The sequence below is a fragment of the Salvelinus alpinus genome, chromosome 17, assembly GCF_045679555.1.
Source record: "Salvelinus alpinus chromosome 17, SLU_Salpinus.1, whole genome shotgun sequence".
NCBI lineage: Eukaryota > Metazoa > Chordata > Actinopteri > Salmoniformes > Salmonidae > Salvelinus > Salvelinus alpinus.
Window position 1 is genome coordinate 26,917,525 of NC_092102.1, and position 21,377 is coordinate 26,938,901.

General features: G+C 43.9%; 3 protein-coding genes and 1 long non-coding RNA gene across 4 annotated transcripts; 1 reads left to right on the top strand and 3 right to left on the bottom strand.

Moving 5' to 3' along the window:
* Positions 1–34: 34 nt before the first annotated feature.
* On the bottom strand, positions 35–5,428 carry ddost (dolichyl-diphosphooligosaccharide--protein glycosyltransferase subunit (non-catalytic)). Its single transcript, XM_071348265.1, has 11 exons — positions 5,174–5,428; positions 4,505–4,615; positions 4,313–4,399; positions 4,099–4,202; positions 3,801–3,895; positions 3,586–3,679; positions 3,305–3,453; positions 3,023–3,170; positions 2,718–2,838; positions 839–945; positions 35–673 (listed from the first exon to the last, which is right to left on the bottom strand). Exons 1-11 carry the CDS (start codon positions 5,406–5,408, stop codon positions 524–526), a joined length of 1,401 nt encoding a protein of 466 aa, XP_071204366.1. The 5' UTR covers positions 5,409–5,428; the 3' UTR covers positions 35–523.
* A 1,959-nt stretch (positions 5,429–7,387) lies between these two features.
* zbtb17 (zinc finger and BTB domain containing 17) lies at positions 7,388–16,506 on the bottom strand. The gene is made up of 15 exons (XM_071348251.1): positions 16,311–16,506; positions 14,892–15,121; positions 14,454–14,633; positions 13,941–14,258; positions 13,762–13,851; positions 13,305–13,558; positions 12,942–13,084; positions 12,255–12,555; positions 12,030–12,117; positions 10,607–10,723; positions 10,311–10,431; positions 10,107–10,237; positions 9,413–9,685; positions 9,134–9,223; positions 7,388–8,877 (listed from the first exon to the last, which is right to left on the bottom strand). The coding sequence occupies exons 2-15, from the start codon at positions 15,094–15,096 to the stop codon at positions 8,531–8,533; spliced, it is 2,658 nt and encodes an 885-aa protein (XP_071204352.1). The 5' UTR covers positions 15,097–15,121; positions 16,311–16,506; the 3' UTR covers positions 7,388–8,530.
* A 329-nt stretch (positions 16,507–16,835) lies between these two features.
* Positions 16,836–19,201, bottom strand: hspb7 (heat shock protein family, member 7 (cardiovascular)). Its single transcript, XM_071348252.1, has 3 exons — positions 18,704–19,201; positions 17,700–17,833; positions 16,836–17,606 (listed from the first exon to the last, which is right to left on the bottom strand). The coding sequence occupies exons 1-3, from the start codon at positions 18,867–18,869 to the stop codon at positions 17,427–17,429; spliced, it is 480 nt and encodes a 159-aa protein (XP_071204353.1). The 5' UTR covers positions 18,870–19,201; the 3' UTR covers positions 16,836–17,426.
* On the top strand, positions 17,723–19,693 carry LOC139542613 (uncharacterized). The gene is made up of 2 exons (XR_011668532.1): positions 17,723–17,857; positions 18,230–19,693. It is a non-coding gene; the product is annotated as an uncharacterized lncRNA (long non-coding RNA).
* Positions 19,694–21,377: the final 1,684 nt, after the last annotated feature.

The following is a 21,377-nucleotide window of genomic DNA, read 5'->3' on the forward strand; positions in this document are numbered from 1 at the left end:
GTCCAGCTGCAGGATATGTTATTGACTAATAATGTCATGTCAACATTTTATTGTAGCTTTCAAGGACTTGTTTAACTTTCTAGTAGTTGAAAACATGTTAGGCTTACCATAGGAACAGATTTTATCAGACACAACTAAAATATTCAGTGCATTTCCACATCAATATGTTTTTATCCTCGTACAAGTGGGTGGGGGAAAAACAACTAATTCATGGAATGTTTCCAGACAAGTGCTTCACCTGATATTGAGATCTGGAAGCAACAATATCCAATTCCCAACAGAATTTTAGAATGCTCACAGATAATTTGAGTGATTATTTTATACATGAAAGTTGTTTTTTTAGTACAAAAGCTGAGTACGTTGGCCTGCAAAGCCCTAATTAAATGCCCCCACAACCAACATAGAAGCAAAAATTACAATTGTCAACTCTTTTTGCAGGCTCTGACAGACAATTTAAGCAACCAAGAACCTTCACCCCATTATCTACCAGCCCTCCCTCCTAATTGAATACACTTTTATCACCCTAGTCTGACTTCTCCTTTTCTTTCATGTGAAGGAAGACTATGCTGAAGACAAAGAGTCCTCCCATCATAGAGAAGACACTGGCGTAGTAAGGAAACGCGGAGGGGATGAAGCGGTCATACTGGGTGTGCTGCAGGGGTCGCACCGACACCTATGGGAGTGGATGCATACATTAGCAAATGAGCCCCTTACAGTTCAGTACTATATTGTGTTTTCTTATAGTGTGATAGGTGCAATGAATTAGCTGGTGTAGCCCTTGATATATTCAAGAGCCTTCCATTACAAAACACATGTTTTAATGTAACAGTTCCCTCACCTGAGTGGAGGAGTACAGGTGTGTGTAGCCTAGCCTGTTATAGTCCACCTTGAACTGAAACACTCCATACACATCAGGCAATTTAAACTGGATGCTGTATTTATCTCCTGTTAAGGGAAAAAAACAGCACTTCAAATCAATTTGTATTAGTTACACGATTCATAAACAACAGGTGTAGACTAACAGTGAAATGCTTACTTAAGTGCCCTTCCCATCAATGCAGCAATAACATGAAGAATAAATACAATGAGTAACGATAACTTGGCACCAGTACCGAGTCAATGCGCAGGGGTATGAGGTAGATATGTACACATAGTTAAGGATAAAGTGACTAGGCAACAGGATAGATAATAAACAGTAGCATATGTGAGGAGTCAAAAGAGTTAGTGCAAAAAGTGTCAATGCAGATAGTCCGTTGTAGATATTGGTTAACTATTTAGCAGTTTTATGGCTTGGGGGTAGAAGCTGTTCAGGGTCCTGTTGGTTCCAGACTTGACGTATCGGTAGCAGAGAGAACAGTCTGACTAGGGTCGCTGGAGTCTGAATTCTTAGGGCTTTCCTCTGACACCACCAGAGGAAGGCCCTAAGAGGTCCTGGAAGGCAGGGAGCTAGGCCCCAGTGATGTACTGGGCCGCACGCACTACCCTCTGTAGCGCCTTGCAGTCGGATGCCAAGCAATTGCCATATCAAGCAAGATGCTCTCAATGGTGCAGCTGTAGAACTTTGAGGGTTTAAGGATGCACACTTTTGAATACAATTCTTTGATTTGGGTTATTGGAAAACTATTCTGCCTCATGAGAATTACAACAAAAAATGTAATTATGGAAATAATCATGGAAAAAAATTAATGTCCAACGTTCCCTCTATTTTTTGCCAGCACTGAGCATATTTCAGGTCTGCTGAGAGGAAACTTGAATGTTGTGAACATTTTGTGCAACATCCGGCATGCGTTTACACTGAGCCTGTACCTACTAAGTTACCGTTTTAACAGTGGCAAATTAAGCTACAGTGGCTATTTGATCATAATGTAAGTCTATCAGAATGGCCTACCATCAAAGACGGAGAAAAGGCATCCCATAACATTTCCACATGGAAAACAGCTATTCTATGACACAGCCTACAGTAGCCGCCAATGTGTGGTGTTCAATGTAGGCCTACATTCCATGAGACTTTATGGAGAGCTTGACATTAACTTTTTTAGCCACTTGTCCTTCAGACAAGTATGTGACTGAAAATGTATTGTATGATGCAAGAAACCACCTTATATTAATTATTCCCATACAATTATTACAGAGAATCAGACAAAAAATGTATGCTACTCTCTGCCCATTAGATTCTTCAAGCCTGTCTCAAAATACAATACTGCCCCTCTTAACCTGACTTGCTTTTCAAAGATGGCTAGAAATGTACACATTTCATGCATTTTGTAGGCAGCAATCACTCCATTGCGGACCAAAAACTAGCTATAACTGGGCTAATAACTCACTAACTAGCAAAGAATATAAACAAATGTGCACACGGGCTCTGCACCTTGATCTCAAAACAAGCGCATCTAGGCTACTCGTGAGTTGTAATCGCTCGTGCCTGTAGAATCCTCATTTAGCTGCGCTCTGCCTACAACAAAAACACTATTTCATAGTTTGATTTATTTCGGTTTGTTGCATTGAAAGGGGCTGATATTATGTTGAGTCGATCACAATTCCCACAGTAGAGGGAAACGTTGATCTGAAAGATATTGTAAACCAACAGGGTGAAAATCTAGTCAAGTTCAGAGAAGTTGAATTTTGTGCATCTCTGCAGGGGCAGGTATTTCTTCATGGACTGCTTAAAGAGAACATTGGTCATGTCTGTGATGGTCATGTCTGTGAAATGTTCATACCATTTTTCTTAAGGTAGGTCCTGACGAAGGGGTCGATTCTCACAAACTCCAGCTGGATGTCTTTCCCGTCAAAGGGAACCCAGCTGCCCTTGGACAGCATCTCAATAACAACGCTGTACTCCTGTGTCGGAAGTAAGGGACAGAAACAATGCCATGCCACTTGATGGAGCTGAAGAAAACTAATATCTTCATGCTCACTCATGAGCTCAAAGGGCATATTTTCAACTTTGAATGTTCCGTTAAATAAACATAAAAATTGCTAAATACTATCATCATAGATTAAATCATGGCCTTAAGTGACTCACCACAAGGTCTGTGATGGTGTAGGCTGCAGGAGGGGTGCTCTCGCCCACAGGATGATGGGTAACAGCTCCCACCCGGAGTACGCCGGCCTCCTTGAACACCCATTGGGACAGAGCCTCAGCCAACTCCATGTTCCCAGTCTGAGCGTACCTTCAAGAGGTGCAAGACAGGAATTAAAACAGTTCCGTTTCTAGAAATACATGGGTGATTATTGGACAATTAAAGTAAAAAAGTAGGGCAGGCAATTGCAGAGCAGATGATGAAAAACACTATGAGAGAGTTACCTCTGGGAGCCAGGTGTGGCCTTCTGCACAGCCGAGTTGAAGAAGGCGTCGCTGAAAAAGTACAGTGAGCCGCTGAATACCACACGGGCGTTGTTCCTGGCCTGGAGTCCAGCAATCAGAAGAGTGTTCTTTCCAACAGCATGGGGATACTGTCCAGAAAGAAGGAGAACAGTGTCAACCAAAATATAACGTTCCAGGGATAAACACCTTATACATGCACATAAGTTATTACATTTTCAAAGGAGAATGTTTGATAAGGAAGGAAACAGTGCTGGTATTACCTGAGAGATGGGTCGGTCAGGGAAGTAGGAGTAGGAGGTGGAGGAGCCAGTCAGGATGTCCAGGACCAGGGGGTTATCTGGGTCTGCCACCATGCTGGGAGAAGGGGAGAAGATGACGACAATCCTTCACCATGGGAAACAACCCAATACCAGTGTAGTAATAACCCTTGTTTAGAAGAGCCAATAATTGTTCTCCAGTGTAATGGTAGACTCACCCAACACCCTTGAAGAGGATGGGTTTGTCACTGGGGTTCCCAACAATAGTGGGAGCCTTCAGCAGATTCTCTGGATCAGCAACAATCAGGGTATGCTAGGGGAAGGAAAAACATTTACATCTTGATCATAACCCACCTCAAGTGCTCTGTAATTCAAATGGACACTCAATCCACATCTTTTCTTGAGAAGTCTACATTACCAGACAGGTGTGCAAACACATTGTGCCTCTATAAGCAATTGCAAAAACGACAGCTTAAAGGTTTATATTAGAATGTTATCTACATCTCTTCTGCTTACCTCACCAGGGTCCGACACATCGTAATGGTGATGGTCAATTACAGCAGTCTTCTCCTCATCAAACTCAATCCCACATTCACTGCCCAGCTCTCTAAGTGGGTCACCTAGGGCAAAAGAGAGGACAAGACAATGGCACTAGTTCCAGTGTAAATGAAGAACCCAAGTGTGTGGTTTTTACACGCATCATGGAAGAATAATCCATCTTTGCACTTACCAATATCAGAGCCAGCAGCCACCAGGACATTGCCTCCACCATCAATGAATGATGTGATGGTCTCAACATTGATGTTGCCACCAAAGTCTTAAAGGAAAAAAATATGCATTAAATAGTTTAAACTTTGTAACAAGAGTCACTGAGGAAAGTTATGAAATGCCACAAAACTGTTGAACTGCAATATTAACTAACCTTCCACGGATGGGGAGAAGATGATGAGGTGGTCATAGAGAAATTGGCCATATTTGATCAGGGAAAGTGAAGGATCATCTGCAGTCTTGAATGAAAGGTCAAAACCACGATCTGCAAAAAGAAACAGCTACATCAGCCCGCTGCAAATGTATTTGCTTTACACATTTGATCCCCTAGGATAGGCTGTTAACCAGTCATTTCTAGTGCATATAAACAATGCACTACGTTGAGGGATGCTTGTATTAAAAATGTGTATTGCCTTGGATATACATTTGGGAAACGTCATGTAACAGCACATGCGCAGTGGGGTCTGCAAAATGTGCAGGATGTAACTCAGCAGTACACTACAATCACAATTAGTGCAAAAAGCTAACATCGTCAGGTGGACAGATACGAGCCATCTTCGTCTTCAACGTCGACAATGGGAGCTAGCTAGCTACTATTTGACCAAAATCAGTGCCACACGCCCCAGCAGTGACACATTTTCCTATGCAACGTTAACAAAACTAGCTAAGATTAGCTAGCTAGTAGTGAACAGATACGAGCGCTAACTTAGATTAATATCTGAAGGAAAACATGTTGTTATTGATATTGTAATATTGTGAAACCACTAGCTACCTAAGTATCAATGATTGAGAAAAGCATGAGTATTCATTCTCTCCTTCTCACCTGCCAGACTGCGGAAGAAGATTGAATGGGTGTCTCTGATGTTGAGGTTGTCCAACAAAACGAGTGTCTTTCCGTCAGCCAATGCCATGTGCATCATAGACGATATTGTTAAGAAGAAAATAAAATTGTTTCCCAACAGTCTGGATTTGGTTTGAGCCATGCTTAAGGTCCGTTTATTGGATAATAACGTAGAACTACCCCGGCTCGCTTGTCTGTCTGATGTCCGCGTCGCCATTTTGGGAAATAAGCCGACGTCAGCTTTAGCAGTAGACCTACCTTTGGCCTCAGGATTCAGCCAATCGCACACAAGAACGCGTCCACCGTGCATTCAAGTTTGACAATGAACATGATCAGTGCACTTTTATTTTATTATGAGGGAGTGTGGTTTTCTGTAATATATGTGCGAATACTTAATTGTTTGTATTTTTTTCGTCAATAAATGATCTGCAATACGGTGCATAATCATAATAAAAAGATACAAGTGGGTCATACATTCTTGTCCCAATATGCGACACACACTGCTCAAAAAAATAAAGGGAACACTAAAATAACACATCCTAGATCTGAATGAATGAAATATTCTTATTAAATACTTTTTTCTTTACATAGTTGAATGTGCTGACAACAAAATCACACAAAAATTATCAATGGAAATCAAATTTATCAACCCATGGAGGTCTGGATTTGGAGTCACACTCAAAATTAAAGTGGAAAACCACACTACAGGCTGATCCAACTTTGATGTAATGTCCTTAAAACAAGTCAAAATGAGGCTCAGTAGTGTGTGTGGCCTCCACGTGCCTGTATGACCTCCCTACAACGCCTGGGCATGCTCCTGATGAGGTGGCGGATGGTCTCCTGAGGGATCTCCTCCCAGACCTGGACTAAAGCATCCGCCAACTCCTGGACAGTCTGTGGTGCAACGTGGCGTTGGTGGATGGAGCGAGACATGATGTCCCAGATGTGCTCAATTGGATTCAGGTCTGGGGAACGGGCGTGCCAGTCCATAGCATCAATGCCTTCCTCTTGCAGGAACTGCTGACACACTCCAGCCACATGAGGTCTAGCATTGTCTTGCATTAGGAGGAACCCAGGGCCAACCGCACCAGCATATGGTCTCACAAGGGGTCTGAGGATCTCATCTCGGTACCTAATGGCAGTCAGGCTACCTCTGGCGAGCACATGGAGGGCTGTGCGGCCCCCCAAAAAAATGCCACCCCACACCATGACTGACCCACCGCCAAACCGGTCATGCTGGAGGATGTTGCAGGCAGCAGAACGTTCTCCACGGCGTCTCCAGACTCTGTCACGTCTGTCACATGTGCTCAGTGTGAACCTGCTTTCATCTGTGAAGAGCACAGGGCGCCAGTGGCGAATTTGCCAATCTTGGTGTTCTCTGGCAAATGCCAAACGTCCTGCATGGTGTTGGGCTGTAAGCACAACCCCCACCTGTGGACGTCGGGCCCTCATACCACCCTCATGGAGTCTGTTTCTGACCGTTTGAGCAGACACATGCACATTTGTGGCCTGCTGGAGGTCATTTTGCAGGGCTCTGGCAGTGCTCCTCCTTGCACAAAGGCGGAGGTAGCGGTCCTGCTGCTGGGTTGTTGCCCTTCTACGGCCTCCTCCACGTCTACTGATGTACTGGCCTGTCTCCTGGTAGCGCCTCCATGCTCTGGACACTACGCTGACAGACACAGCAAACCTTCTTGCCACAGCTCGCATTGATGTGCCATCCTGGATGAGCTGCACTACCTGAGCCACTTGTGTGGGTTGTAGACTCCGTCTCATGCTACCACTAGAGTGAAAGCACTGCCAGCATTCAAAAGTGACCAAAACATCAGCCAGGAAGCATAGGAACTGAGAAGTGGTCTGTGGTCACCACCTGCAGAACCACTCCTTTATTGGGGATGTCTTGCTAATTGCCTATAATTTCCACCTGTTGTCTATTCCATTTGCACAACAGCATGTGCAATTTATTGTCAATCAGTGTTGCTTCCTAAGTGGACAGTTTGATTTCACAGAAGTGTGATTGACTTGGAGTTACATTGTGTTGTTTAAGTGTTCCCTTTATTTTTTTGAGCAGTGTATAATGCATTATGCAGGTCAGTTTTAAGTGTTACTGAACTTTTTTTATTCCCCAAAGGAACACGTGTGGTGTTAGGTTCAACCACATACATTTAACAGTGAAGAAAAAAAAAACGAGCAACTCAGTTCTGTTTTGATGTAGTCGTCTTTATTGATCAGTTGGTAGTTTTTATACATTCTCCCCCTCCCCCCATATTTAATCAGCCATTGATTTAATTTAAAACAGAAGGTCTATGTCATAGTCTGTATTGTTCAACTAAAAAAAGATTTGCACGAACTAGTATCAACCAGGACTGAATATAATCATAATCTAGACACATTGGTATGCGATGTTAGGTGCTCCTGCTGCCATTAAACTAAGCTTTCTCAAGGAAACATATTTTTTATGCTAATATAGGCTAGCATACATAGTCAGTTAATGACTTCTTGTACTTCTTAATACCTGCCAAGTCAGTGCTACAAATCATTGAGAAATTGTCATTTCTCATATGGATCCCACCAATAGGAAGTGATTTCAGTTTTCTAGTTCTCTCCACAAAGAGTAATTATAATATGTTAGTCGGATATAGAACAAACGTCAACGTGCACAGCATTTACATTGTTTGCCTGTCGACCATGGACGTGCAATGTGAAAGAGAAACAACTAGAAAGTCCTTCTCACTCAAAATGCTAGTAGCACTACACAAAGTAGTCTATCAATAGTTTATGTACACTTGTGCTTTTAATGAAAATACTTCAATGAAGTATACTAAAATACCTAAACTAAGAGAGGAACATTTACACTATCTCAGTAAAACAAGGCAGGAATCTGTAGGCAATATTTTACTACCTATCTGTTTTTTACTGTCAGGGAGAAGAAAAACAAAAGTGGTGTGATGTATCAACCGACCTTACCGCCCTGGGATATACCGCATGAAGATTTTCTAAATGAATAGCCCATTTCTATATTTCATAATATACATTTTAAACATACAGTGCAAAATTGACTATAGCATGTTACATACTTCTGCTACCGCCTAAAGAGATTCTAGAATTAGGGGAATTTATGTCAGAAGAGGCTGACAATGCTTTGCTAATCTCTACAAATTACAGTTTATTAATGATTATGTTAACTCGTGATTAGAAATCTCACTGTCGTTTTCCTACACAGGGCAGGAAATTGTAAAAAATTATGACTAATTACTCACTCAACGCATTGTAACTTGGGGTGTCTTTACACACCAGATATAATCAGTTCTTCAATGTACTTTTCTTCCCCAAGCCTGACTCTCACACCATCTCTTCTCCCTCTGCCACAGCCTCATCTTGCCCCTCCGGCTGGGAGTCAGCTTGGGCCACCACCTCTCCCCCCTCCTCCTCCTCGGCCTCACGGGTGTGGAAGACGAGCTCCCCTCCCTGGATGACCTGCTCGGAGGTGGGTTGCCAGGTTGTGGTAACAACTTCCCCCACGGCGGTGGCTCCTGCAGCAGCAGCGTACTGCTGGTAGAAGTCCGAGTCAGCCTGGAACATGACCAGAGCCTGGGCTGTGTGGATTCGCACGTGTTGGGCCAGTGAACTGGCATCCAGGAACTTGTCACCGCACGAGTCGCACGCATACAGGATCTGAGTGTTGGGGTCTGGGAAGGACAGAGAAGACTGATGGTGAGGATGTACAGTATGTGTATAAGGAAGTATAATCTATAGTCCCAGACTTTATTGTGTGTTATCCTCGATGATTTTATTCATGTGCATGAATGGCTTTTTAAGTTTTATGTGTGCTCGTTTTTTTTTAAATGGTCGAATTAATAAACTAAAAAAATACTGATATTACATTCCGTGTTATCCAAGTGATGAATAGTAACAGCTGATCAAAGCTGTGTTGGCCAGTCTCACCTGCTTCTTGCACCTTCTCCACAGCCTTGGTGATCTCTGCTTTTAGAGCCTCCGTCTCGTCTGCTGAGACCGGTGAAGCCACAGGCACCACTGGAAACAGACAGAATCCATAGAAACGTTCACAACAGGAGAATTTTCTTCATTATTCCGAGTCCATTTCTTTCTTACTCTCACACAGCCACATTCCTTTCATCTCATTCCTATTAGTCACATCCATTGCATACCACCATTCTCCTCCCCCTATCTGAACTTCATTACCCAGCATGCTATTGGTCTGACCTGTCAGCTGGGCCACAGCGCTGCCAGCCAGGGCCTCTGTCGCCAGGGTGACGATGTCCTCAGTGGTGACGGTGACGATGTTGATCTCGTTGTCGTCCATCTCCGAGGCCGACCCACCGTGAAACTCATCACCCCCGTCGTCGCTGTCGCCCCCGGTAACCACCAGGCGCTTCATCCCAGCCTTACCCTGGTGGACGGTCTTGACGTGGGAGCGCAGGTTGTCAACGCGGTTGAACCCGCGGCCGCACTTGTCACACAGGAAGGGCTTCTCTCCTAGGGGATGGTGGGATGAAAAAATGACTTGAAGGGTGAATGTAGACTAATGTTATACTTCAGGGTAAGGAGGTTGGAGGGACACTAAAGACAGAGGGGATATAATGTACCCAGATACCCAACAGCTTTGTTTTCTTCACTGGAAATATACCTATATTCCAATTTTTTTTTTTTTTACATATTATATACTATTTTTGGACTATCCATTAACCTAATGTACAGAAGCAGACATAGAAAGACGCCTGAGCAGAGTCCCAAATTCAGTTTTTCAGGGAAAACGGAAGTTAGGTTGAAAATAATGTTTCCCTGAAAACCAGAAAAAAATCTGCTTTCTGTCAACGTCGCTAAGGGTGACTATACATTAATATCCACTATTCCCAGGGAACCTCACTTTCTGCTCACTCACAATGGTACTTCCTACCTGTGTGAATGATGATATGCTTGGAGAGATCCCCAACGTTGACAAACGCCTTGTTGCAGATGTGACACTTGTGTGGCCGGATGTTATCATGGTGACGGATGTGATTGGCCAGCTGACTGGACTGGACAAACCTGAAGTCGGAGAGAGGACATAAACGGCTCTGTTATATCAATAGGATCATACTGTGTGCGTGTGTCTGTTTACCTTTTGCCACAGCGGTCGCAGACATAGGGCTTCTCTCCGGTGTGCTGGCGGACATGAGCGATGAGTGAACTGGCCTGGGTGAACCCCTTCCCACAGATCAGACACAGACATGGCTTCTCCCCTACAGGAGACACACACATACTACAGTTACATTACAGTCTCTAACCTATGATGAACTGCACAGGCATTTCCTGTTATTTTTGCACATGTTTATGTTACACACATGTTAAGGCTACACAGTACAAAGCAAGAGGTAAATGTGAACAGTCATATAAATCAATTTCTAGGACTGTTACCTGTGTGTATGCGCTCATGTCTCTGTAGCGCCCCGGGGTCGGAGAAAGCTCTCTGGCAGTGCATACAGATATAGGGCTTCTCCCCACTGTGAACACGCAGGTGTCTCTTCAAATTCCCTGGGAAACAAAACTACAGTTATATACCAATACGAAGACCAGAGACTAGTATATATATATATATATATATATATATATATATATATATATCAACACAGAGAGAGACCAGGGCCTGTGTTCATAAAGTGTGTAAAAGTAAGAGTGCTGATCTAGGATCAGGTCCTCCCATGTAATCTTATTCATTAGAACAATTAATCTTCTCCTTTCCCCCTTCTGATAACCAGGTGGCGAATCGCATCTCTGCATGTCTGGCAGACATATCAGTGTGGATGACGGATCACCACCTCAAGCTGAACCTCGGCAAGACGGAGCTGCTCTTCCTCCCGGGGAAGGACTGCCCGTTCCATGATCTCGCCATCACGGTTGACAACTCCATTGTGTCCTCCTCCCAGAGTGCTAAGAACCTTGGCGTGATCCTGGACAACACCCTGTCGTTCTCAACTAACATCAAGGCGGTGACCCGTTCCTGTAGGTTCATGCTCTACAACATTCGCAGAGTACGACCCTGCCTCACACAGGAAGCGGCGCAGGTCCTAATCAGGGCACTTGTCATCTCCCGTCTGGATTACTGCAACTCGCTGTTGGCTGGGCTCCCTGCCTGTGCCATTAAACCCCTACAACTCATCCAGAACGCTGCAGCCCGTCTGGTGTTCAACCTTCCCAAGTTCTCTCACGTCACCCCGCTCCTCCGCTCTCTCCACTGGCTTCCAGTTGAAGCTCGCATCCGCTACAAGACCATGGTGCTTGCCTACGGAGCTGTGAGGGGAACGGCACCTCCGTACCTTCAGGCTCTGATCAGGCCCTACACCCAAACAAGGGCACTGCGTTCATCCACCTCTGGCCTGCTCGCCTCCCTACCTCTGAGGAAGTACAGTTCCCGCTCAGCCCAGTCAAAACTGTTCGCTGCTCTGGCACCCCAATGGTGGAACAAACTCCCTCACGACGCCAGGTCAGCGGAGTCAATCACCACCTTCCGGAGACACCTGAAACCCCACCTCTTTAAGGAATACCTAGGATAGGATAAAGTAATCCTTCTAACCCCCCCCCCCCCCCCCCCCCCCTTAAAAGAGTTAGATGCATTATTGTAAAGTGGTTGTTCCACTGGATATCATAAGGTGAATGCACCAATTTGTAAGTCGCGCTGGATAAGAGCGTCTGCTAAATGACTTAAATGTAAATGTAGAATCAGTGTTGCCTTTTAGATCATAATTAATAAGATTACATGGACAGTGAGGGCCTGATCCTAGATCAGAACTCCCACTCTCTGAGACGCTTAATGACTAAAAGCCCAGAAGTCTGGTGCTACCTGAGGTGGTGAACTGTTTGCCACACTCTTTACACTTCAGAGGGCCGTCTGTGATGTGGATCTTCAGGTGAGCCTTTAGATTCCCAGTCTGTCCAAACAGAGGAATAGCCAGGTTAGAGTACAGTTCAACATTTCAATGCAAGGATAGAGAGAAACTATATACAGGGTTGTACAAAAACACTACAACATCTATCAGTGTAGTCGTGTTTTAGTAGTGGTCCTAACCTGGTTGAACCGCTTGTCACAGTGCGGACACCTGTGGCCCTTGTCGGCATCATGTGTCTCCAGGTGGCGCATTTTGGCAGTGGGGTCGGAGAAGGCCCGGTCGCAGTAGTCGCAGTGGTACGGCTTCTCGCCGCTGTGCACCAGCATGTGGCGCTTCAGGTTGCCAGACGTGGTGAAGAGCTTGCCGCAGTCCCTGCAACTGTATCGGGCCTCGCCCGTGTGACGCTTCCGGTGCAAGTTGAGCAGGCTGATCTGCCGGTAGCTCTTCCCACATGAGGAGCAGCAGTAAGGTTTCAGGGGGCTACGGAGAGAGAGACATAAGATATATTTAAGTAAGATATAGCTACTTATATTTACTTATACTTACTCAGGTGTTGAGAGGTTCGAGAGGATGTTGATGTAATGAAACTCAGATTTTTATGACTGTCTTGATTTTAATTCACTATCAATTTGATCATCGTTATTATCAACAAGTTACAAGGGGATGTGTTGCACAAATCGCCTCGTTCATACAAAGTCTTGTTTTTGAACATTAAGAGAGGGTAGATCTCTTCAAGCAAATCTAAAATAAGAAAGTAAACCAATCAGATCTGCAAAGAGAACATCAACAAGGCCCCAGAAATAGGACAACGGGAATGGTTTGTCAATATGCCCAAGAGAAAGACAGGTGATGAGCTTGATACGAACCTGTGTGTTTTCTCGTGAGCCTTGCAGGCAGCCGGGTCTGAGAAGGCCTTGTGGCAGTCACGGCAGCTGAAAGGTTTCTCTCCTGTGTGAATGCGAATGTGTCTCTTGAAGTTCCCCGTGTGGGTGAACTTCTTTCCACAGTCCTAGAAAATACATGGCACGTAAGTAAAAAATGCGCAACCCCCAATTACATGAGTGTAAATGCAATATCCTCTATTTGATAGGACAACATACAAACACAGTTTAAAACAATAAGTCCTCTAATAGGGAATGGATCATGAAAAAACATTCAAGCTGATAATTTCCATGTTTAATCACAGTGTGCAAAGTAACCACACACATAAACAAGCACACGGTTCTCACCTCACACTTGTGAGTCACAGAGCCGTAGGACCGTGACTCGGTGCGGTCGGTGACAGCACCCAACCGTAGCTGCTTCCTCTCCTCTCCGCTCTCCGTCCCCTGGCCATCTTCTCCCTCATCTCCTTCATCCTCCTGCTCGTCTACTTCTTCACCACCTCCCTCCTCTTCCTCCTCCTCCATCTCACCCTCCTCCACCTCTTTTTTCTCTTCATTTACTGTCTTTGGTGCGCTACTCCCCTCATTGGAGTCATTATCTATGAATAGGAATTGCATAACCATCAGACACTGCGGCCCACTGCAGTCAAATATTTAGAAAATATAGCCTTCCATCTTCCCTTCATTGAAGTAGTCACTGATCCGACATGATTGGATAGGAGAAAGCAAGGTAGCTTTAACCTATCCAGTCATGGCAGATCTGTAATTACTTCTAGGAAGATCAGTCAATCTGTTTGTTTACCCTGTGAGAGGTTGCGTCGAGGAGCTCTCCTTGTCCTTCTTCTCCTGGTGCTCATGTAAGACCTACCGGCTGCAGACTTGAATGGCAACTCTGTAAGTACAAAATAAATCTTCATCAGCACAGCAATATCAAACATACAGACCATCAATGAAAAGTATGAAGACAAATTATTCACATACTGGGCGTGTAGTCCGCATCCGAGGGGTCATCCTGAAACTCAGGCACATCTTTGGCGGCGCTCTCCACCTCCTCACTTTCAGCTGCAGCTTTTCTCTGTGTGGCGTGGGTGGAGGTTTTGGGGGGTCTTCCTCTCCCCGGGGCCTGTTTGTCTGGGGTCTTTCTGGAAATCTGCCCATCGTCGGGGGTGGTCTCCTTCGGGTCCTCCTGAACGCCCTTTGGCCCTTCATCCTCTGCTGAGGGGTTTGGGATTTCCTCGTCATGTGACCTTGTCTCTGACGGCTCCTTCTCCGTGTTTTGCTCTCCTTCCTCAATCTTGTCTTTATGGTTTGGAAGAAATGATGGGTGAGAACAATATTAACCAGAAAATGTCAATTTCCTGAAGAAAATCAGTGTGCTTGCTTCAGCTGTCCCAAAAGAAAGTACTGATAACATTAGTGGTCTTGTTAAAGCGAGCATGCTAATGACTGTGTACTAATAACCACTGTTTGTGAACTCATCTGTACTGTACTCACGGTCAATTAAGTCTTGTGTTGTCTGGGATGATGTGGAGACTGCCAGAGACTGGTAGGCAGAACAGGCATTGACTATCTCCTGCATCTGCAGGAACGTGGCCACCGCCACCACATCCTCCACATTCTGAGGACTCAGACTCAGCTTGGCCGTGTACATGAACTCAAGGACTTGGCCCAGACCTGTAGAATACACAGGGATGGATCCATGAGCCATGCTGTGACTGAGGCAGATAACCTAAGCATGATGTTGAACATGGTCTTGGATATTAGGGTAAAGCAAATAATTCAGTGTTTTCCCTCCATATATTTCTGTCTTAGGTGGGAAATACCATAATTCGTAATAGTGTTATCATTTTCGAACAAGACTTTTAAGGGCAACAGCAGACATCCACTTATTGCAGACATCCTAACTCATCAACCAGGGAAAGGCTTATGTACCTGCTGCGTTGCTAATATCCAGGTGCACCACATCCTTCTGGTCCAGGAAGAGGGTGCGGAAGTAGGCGCTGCAGGCAGCCAACACAGCCTTGTGGGCCTTGAAGTCCTCCCCGTCCACCACGAAGGTACAGTCACAAAGCAGGCCCAGCTGACGCTGGTGATTGAGCTGTTCCAAAACCTTGCCACTGTGCCAGGGAAAGTCCATCCTGGAGAGTGGGCGCCTTGGGAAGCTATTGACACAGTGGATAGAGTTACAGTTTATTTTACTTAGTCAAGCAGGTGAGGCAACACATTACCACTGTCAAACTAACCTACATGTTTGGAACTTTAAACAAAAACATGTCTGGAAAGGGGATTCGTTATTGCTATTTTATTGTGTTACTATTTTGTTTTTATCTATTTGTTAATTTTCTTACTTTTTAACTGTATAGTTGGGAAAGGGTTTGTAAGTTAGCATTTCACGGTAAAGTCTACACTTGTTGTATTCAGCACATGTGACAAATACAATTTGATTTGATTCTCACTTAAAACATGACTAATAATTATGATACAATCACACACGGTTGGTTTATTTCTCAGTGCATTTATCATATGTAATTTAATAATTTGACATTTCCTGACAACTAAATAATTGGGGGCTCACAAGATATAGAGCCCCACAGTGGAGGTTTCATAATAGCCATAAAACCTAGCGGTCAAACAGGGAAACAGTTCCAATTGTATTTCCGCCATAAATTTTTCCCATAAGGGACTTCAGAAACACTTAAAATAGGGGCGTAGGCTTACCCTGGCGTGATGTATTGATAACCATGTATTTTTTTGGGTGGTGAATATATTTATAAAAGGCACCTTAGAGAGATTTCCACAGTTATCAACACGTCAGGCTTGGGTAAGCCTACACAAATCACAGCTCTTATTTGAAATGTTTCTAAAATCCACTATGGGGACAAATAAATGGTGGGAAAACGATTGGAACCATTTCCCTGTTTGACTGCTAGGTTTTATGTGTATTATGACTCATTCTGTGGTACTCTATGGTGTTGTTGTTTTATAGAAATTATAGCAATGCAATATTAAACTTATCAAAAAGAAGTCAGAGTTGGCCTATATCGACAATTGACTGTTTAAAAGTCCTAGCTTAACCATCGATGCGACAGACTTTACACCAATGGTGCGCAAATAATTTGTCATTTAAGGAATTTCATTAATTTATTTTTTGACGATGCAGAAGATTGATTACGAATCCTATATCCTTCTACCCTCGCTATCCGGGATTAATTTAGCGTGTCTAGACATGCATGTTTTGGACAAACAAGATGGCGTTTGGCTATAGAGAGGCCTTTCTTTCTGCTAGTCCTTAGAGCCTCGTTCTGTACTTTAAGCATACGCCATCTTTCAAAAGCATTGCATTAAAATTACCTCTCGAGAATCGCAGAGTTCTCCACTCCAAACGCTTGTTATGTTGTTGTTTCGTAATATTTTCCCACAATCCGTTGAATTCGTTCAATCGAGTTTTTCGGTGATCGATCTAGCCCCACAGACTCGATTCACCACCATCTTCCACTCTCTGATCGATTGATAGTGGCCGGGTGGATAGTTTACATAATGCGCATGCGCAGTTTTATTTCTGAGCGTGGAATGGTGTTAAAAATGGCCATGTGATGGCGCACTAAACCTGATCGTATTCAAGATGGTTCTCACAGTAAGAATTTATTTCACTACTACGTTGTGCCCAAACTTGTATATGTTCTTTTAATACTCAATAATAACATGCTAAAAACAATGGACATCTTAGGTGTAAATGTTTGAAAGTGGTAAGACAATTGAAATTTAGCTATGGCCATTCTGTGTGGTGTGCACTTTTTCTTTTTTCTGACACTGGCCTAGGTCTTCTGAGCCATGAATAGACAAACATGAAACATCATACATTGATGCACACAAACGTTTATATTCTCTAAATGAAAAATCAATCAACTACTTTATTCACACAACTATTACAATGTACAATGGTAGCAGTATCTGTAGAGTTCAGTAGAAGAAGCAATAATTAGTTGATGGATGGATGGATGGATGGATGGATGTGTGTGTGCAGGCTCGTGGAAAGGGCTGGAGCAGAATAGGTGGAATGGTATCAAATACATCAAACACATGGTTTGATGCCATTCCATTCACACAGCTCCAGCCGTTATTATGAGCCATCCTCCCCCCAGCATTCGTGTGTGTGTGTGTGTGTGTGTGTGTGTGTGTGTGTGTGTGTGTGTGTGTGTGTGTGTGGAGGTGATGTGTGATAACTGGGAAAACACAAGAACAAATTAGGCTAACTGTTGTCAATCCAAGGCAGCTATTGGAGGATGTGGTATTTTGAGGAGGTGGTATGGCAGAAGAGGAAGACGTTTAAAAAAACGATCCAGCTTAAAGGGCAGAATGAACATATAATGATAAAGACATGAAATGAGAAAACAGGATATATCATTACAAAATACAGGCAGTGAGGGAACAGAGGTCATGGCTCATGGGAGAGTCCAGTCTGTCTTCTTAGATCTTGATCTCAGTGCGGAAGGTCTGTGTGAGCTCATGCTTGGATGGGTTTCTACGGGCCTTGACTGTTAGCGTTCCCTCGGTGCCCAATGATGATGTCACAGAGGTGGGGTCCACATCCTCAGGCAGCTGGCACTTGTGGGTGAAAGTGTTCATCACTGTGCCATCCGCTGCCAACTGTTGAAGTGAAGATAGACATGAGAAAATGACCAAGATAAAATTCTCAAAATCACAGAGAATTTAGTTGTCACTAAAAAGAGATATGCCCACCTTTTCTGCATGTACTTCGATCTGGTTGTTGGAGGTGGTGACAATGACGTCCTCTGGAGAGAAGTCTTGGACGTCCACTGTGAACTGGTAGCTGTCTCCCATTGTCTTGATCTTCCCTGCTGTCCCTGTCCGACCTGGAAACACAACCAAGACATATGGTAATGTGCTTACTGAGAGCTATCCATTCTTGACTGGTTGAGTGCAGCCCAATCAGTCTTATCCTTAGATAATAACTAAGATGAGCATTCTTACTTAACCTTAGATGCACCTTAAAAACATTCATATGTAAAATAAATTCACACACAGTCCAAAGGTTTGGCCTGTTTACTGTCTATGCATTAATTATTTAAAAAAAAGTGTTGTGTTAGAATGTAAATTAGTTAACGTGTGTCCCCAAATTGGAAATGAGCATTTAGCTGTGTGAGCTGCCTGTGTGCCTCTTACTTGTTTGCTTTGGCTACATGATGGCCAGTTTGACAGTGTATGTGTATGCTGGTTAATATGCAACAGTCTGGCCCGTCCTCTCCTAGGCCTCATCCCAGTCATTCTCTGTGTGTGAGGTCACGGCGCTGGCAGTGTGTCCAACATCCCCCCTCCCATCCCGCCCTGTCTTCCCTCCATCGGCAGACACCTCCTCCTTTTCCAGAGGCACGGGCATACCAGTCACAGCACCAACATACCCTGCTCTGCCCTACTGCTACTACCCACCAAACAACCCTCCCATTTTCCCTGTGTTGTCCTGTTGAGAAGCTGTCGGGTCAAACACATGGAAGCACATGCGCGCAGAGCCTTAAAGAGAGTTCAGCAGGCAATCTACACACATGAATACACGTGTGTGACACATCTAATACAGCATGAATTATCCACAGACAATTTCATTCAGCAATGGCATTTGATACTATATGTATGGAATAAGTAGAATATTACAACCTAATATATCATGTATAGCTATATATATATGTTATGCTGGTCCACAATTGGGAATTCATGTAAAATCAACTCACTGGGAAATCCCAAGGCATCCGTTCCAGGACGCATGAAAGAGCCAAAGTCCTCTGCAAAGAGCCCCCTGCTCTTCTCCATGTATGGGTTGTTGGAGGATGAGGAGGAAGAAGAGGTCTGCTGGAAGCTGCACTCCGATCGGTAGGCAGAGGAGTTGGTCACACTCATTGATGGCTGTCTGCCTGAGAGGTGGGAAAAGGATCCGCTTTTTAAAGGGAGAGCGAGAGAAAGGGAAGATATCCTTGTTGTTCAGTCTTTGCCCAGTCCACTCAGTTTACATCAGAGGGAAAGTGGGCAGATCTTCGGGTAGTTCGTAAAATGCTATCTTGTCTGTGTCTGTCTTTTGGATAAGTGTGTCCACGAGCATAGCCAGTCAGTCACACATACAGGCTCTTATATATTTGGATCCAAGCTATGGTTTTTTTTCTGTGTGTGGTGGGCGTCACGTGTGCGTTTCTGAAGGATAACAGTGAGCTATATTTATCATGTGAGGGAGAGAGAGAGCGGGTCTGGGGTCGGAAAAGTTATGGGCGATGAGGGCTTGAGGTTAAGAGAGAGAGGGGCTCTGACAAAGAGAGAGAGAGAGAGAGAGACGGTGAGAGGAAGGCAAGAGAAGGGGATGAGTCAACAGTTGCCATTCCAGACACTCAATACCCCAAATAGTTATCTACTTCTTTCCTCTACTCTCCCTCTATTTGTTTTTTTTCTCTGTAAGCATCATTTTCTCTTTTTTGTCATGATATTTGATCCTATTGTGAATCAGTGGTTACATAACATGTGCTCTTGGCCATAAAACTTCTGCTGCCTGCTATTCACACACATATTGGTTACAATTGGTGTTATTATACTTATTTCAAGTAATTACTATTACAAAACTAGTGGTAACTAATTTGAAACAATTAGTACTTGAGGTTCATATCTAAATGAAGTAACAACTGTGTATCCGTTTCTAAATATGCTGTTTCTAATGAATTAATAAAGTGCAGCTAACCTGTTGTATTCCTGTCATTTTTTCTTAGTATTTATTTTCATCTACCCATATCAATGGGTTGTTTTTTTTACTTCAGAGAAGAGGCAATGTGGAAAGAATGTCCATGAAAATAAAGCCGTTGGTGGAGGACTGATGATTGCACCAGGGATTAGGTGACATTGTTTGGGAGGGCACAGTAGCTATTAATATCTGTAGGGAATTCAGGACATCAATGGAACATTTTCCTGATTGAGTCTCTTTGAGCCACTCGTCAATGTTGATGATGCTTTGCCCGACAAATCAACATTGTCCACTGAAATGGTTGTAAATAACAGTCTGCAATTAACTAATTGACTTACTTTTCTCAGCTTCACTGCTCCTTAATCCACGAGGAGAAGCCCAAAATAATGGATGAATCAAGGGCAATAAAAGTTAAGCTCTGTATGGTCTCTTGCTCTGTCCTTTAAGGTCACGTTGAAGTGACTCCAATTATACAATTTACTGCACAGTGACACTCATATTCCATCCTATCAGTGTAAATGCTAAGTCCACTGCTAATCGTCTAAATCCGGCTCAGCAACTCACCACCTCCCCACAGAGACTGACCATGTCACCAGTCAAGAGACCTGTCTGAGTGGGCTTCTATTCTAGACAGATTAGAGAGTTGGAGAGAGAGGGAGAGGGGAGAGGGGAGTGGGGGGGAAAGGAAAAAGATGAAGGGTGCTGGAGAGGGAGATATTTGGGAAGAGAAACTAACATAGACAGAAAGAGCAGTTTGCCAGAGAAGGAGGGATTGAGAGAAAAAGAGAGAGAGAGGGAGATGGACAGGGAGAGAGAGAGAGAGACGGGGAGGGAGAGAGCGAGTGTTATCGTTCCCAGCATGTGCTGTTCTGAGGCATTAAGAGAGGGAACGCACATTAAAAGTGAACCTTATACACACAGCCCAGTAACTCATGTGTCTCATCAGTGACATTGAGTCACTTCTGGAGAGGTCACTGACGCCATTAGCTATGACCAGCACAAGGCATGTGTTTTAGATAGTGGGAAATGTGCACAGCAGACAGACACAGACACATAGACCCATAGACATTCTAACACACACACACACACTAATATCATTCCTATTTTTGGGCATGTGGTTGTGTTTGTCTCAGCTGCCATGTATTATATAACGCTCCCATTCTCACTCTCCCACTGTGTGTCTGACTGACTGACTGCCACTGGTCCCGAAAACAGATTAGAGCACTAGAGTTCCAACCAAGATGATTTTGTATACTTGTAATATCATACAACTTGTAATATCAATTTTCACATTCACTTCATTGTGTTTTTTACATGGAAACCAGTACGGAGTTGAGAAATCAGAATAGGGTGTCATTCACATACGTAGCTGTAAAATAATACTGAAGGGGGCTTAAAGTGCAACTGCACTTCCTGATTTGGCCTCATTTTAGATTTGGTTCATTAAGAAATGTACCATGGCATTACGATTGGATCACGTGCAGCTGCACTCTAAATTGATGATTACTTGTGTTCTGCCAGCTGTGGGCAGGATTGAAACAAACCCAACCTTCATTTAAACAAACCTTCAAAACTCTGTTTTGGATGAGACTGACTTTCCTATTTACACGTTGTAGTCAATTCTGACAGTAGAATAAATGTTTCTGACTCATATTGATGTCACATAGGCTGTTTTCTGAATGAGA

What these genes read in the sequence shown, in the direction of transcription:
- ddost (XM_071348265.1), bottom strand. Translation starts at nt 5,408, where the DNA reads ATGGCGACGCGGACATCAGACAGACAAGCGAGCCGGGGTAGTTCTACG. An exon ending in GGCTGCTGGCTCTGATATTG is followed by an intron (nt 4,203 to 4,312) that starts GTAAGTGCAAAG and finishes CTTTTGCCCTAG; the next exon opens with GTGACCCACTTAGAGAGCTG. An exon ending in ATCCTCTTCAAGGGTGTTGG is followed by an intron (nt 3,680 to 3,800) that starts GTGAGTCTACCA and finishes CCCTTCTCCCAG; the next exon opens with CATGGTGGCAGACCCAGATA.
- zbtb17 (XM_071348251.1), bottom strand. Translation starts at nt 15,096, where the DNA reads ATGGACTTTCCCTGGCACAGTGGCAAGGTTTTGGAACAGCTCAATCAC. An exon ending in GGATGCGGACTACACGCCCA is followed by an intron (nt 13,852 to 13,940) that starts GTATGTGAATAA and finishes TTGTACTTACAG; the next exon opens with AGTTGCCATTCAAGTCTGCA. An exon ending in GCTCACGAGAAAACACACAG is followed by an intron (nt 12,556 to 12,941) that starts GTTCGTATCAAG and finishes CTCTCTCCGTAG; the next exon opens with CCCCCTGAAACCTTACTGCT.
- hspb7 (XM_071348252.1), bottom strand. Translation starts at nt 18,869, where the DNA reads ATGAGTGTGACCAACTCCTCTGCCTACCGATCGGAGTGCAGCTTCCAG. An exon ending in GGATGCCTTGGGATTTCCCA is followed by an intron (nt 17,834 to 18,703) that starts GTGAGTTGATTT and finishes TTGTGTTTCCAG; the next exon opens with GTCGGACAGGGACAGCAGGG. An exon ending in TCGAAGTACATGCAGAAAAG is followed by an intron (nt 17,607 to 17,699) that starts GTGGGCATATCT and finishes TCACTTCAACAG; the next exon opens with TTGGCAGCGGATGGCACAGT.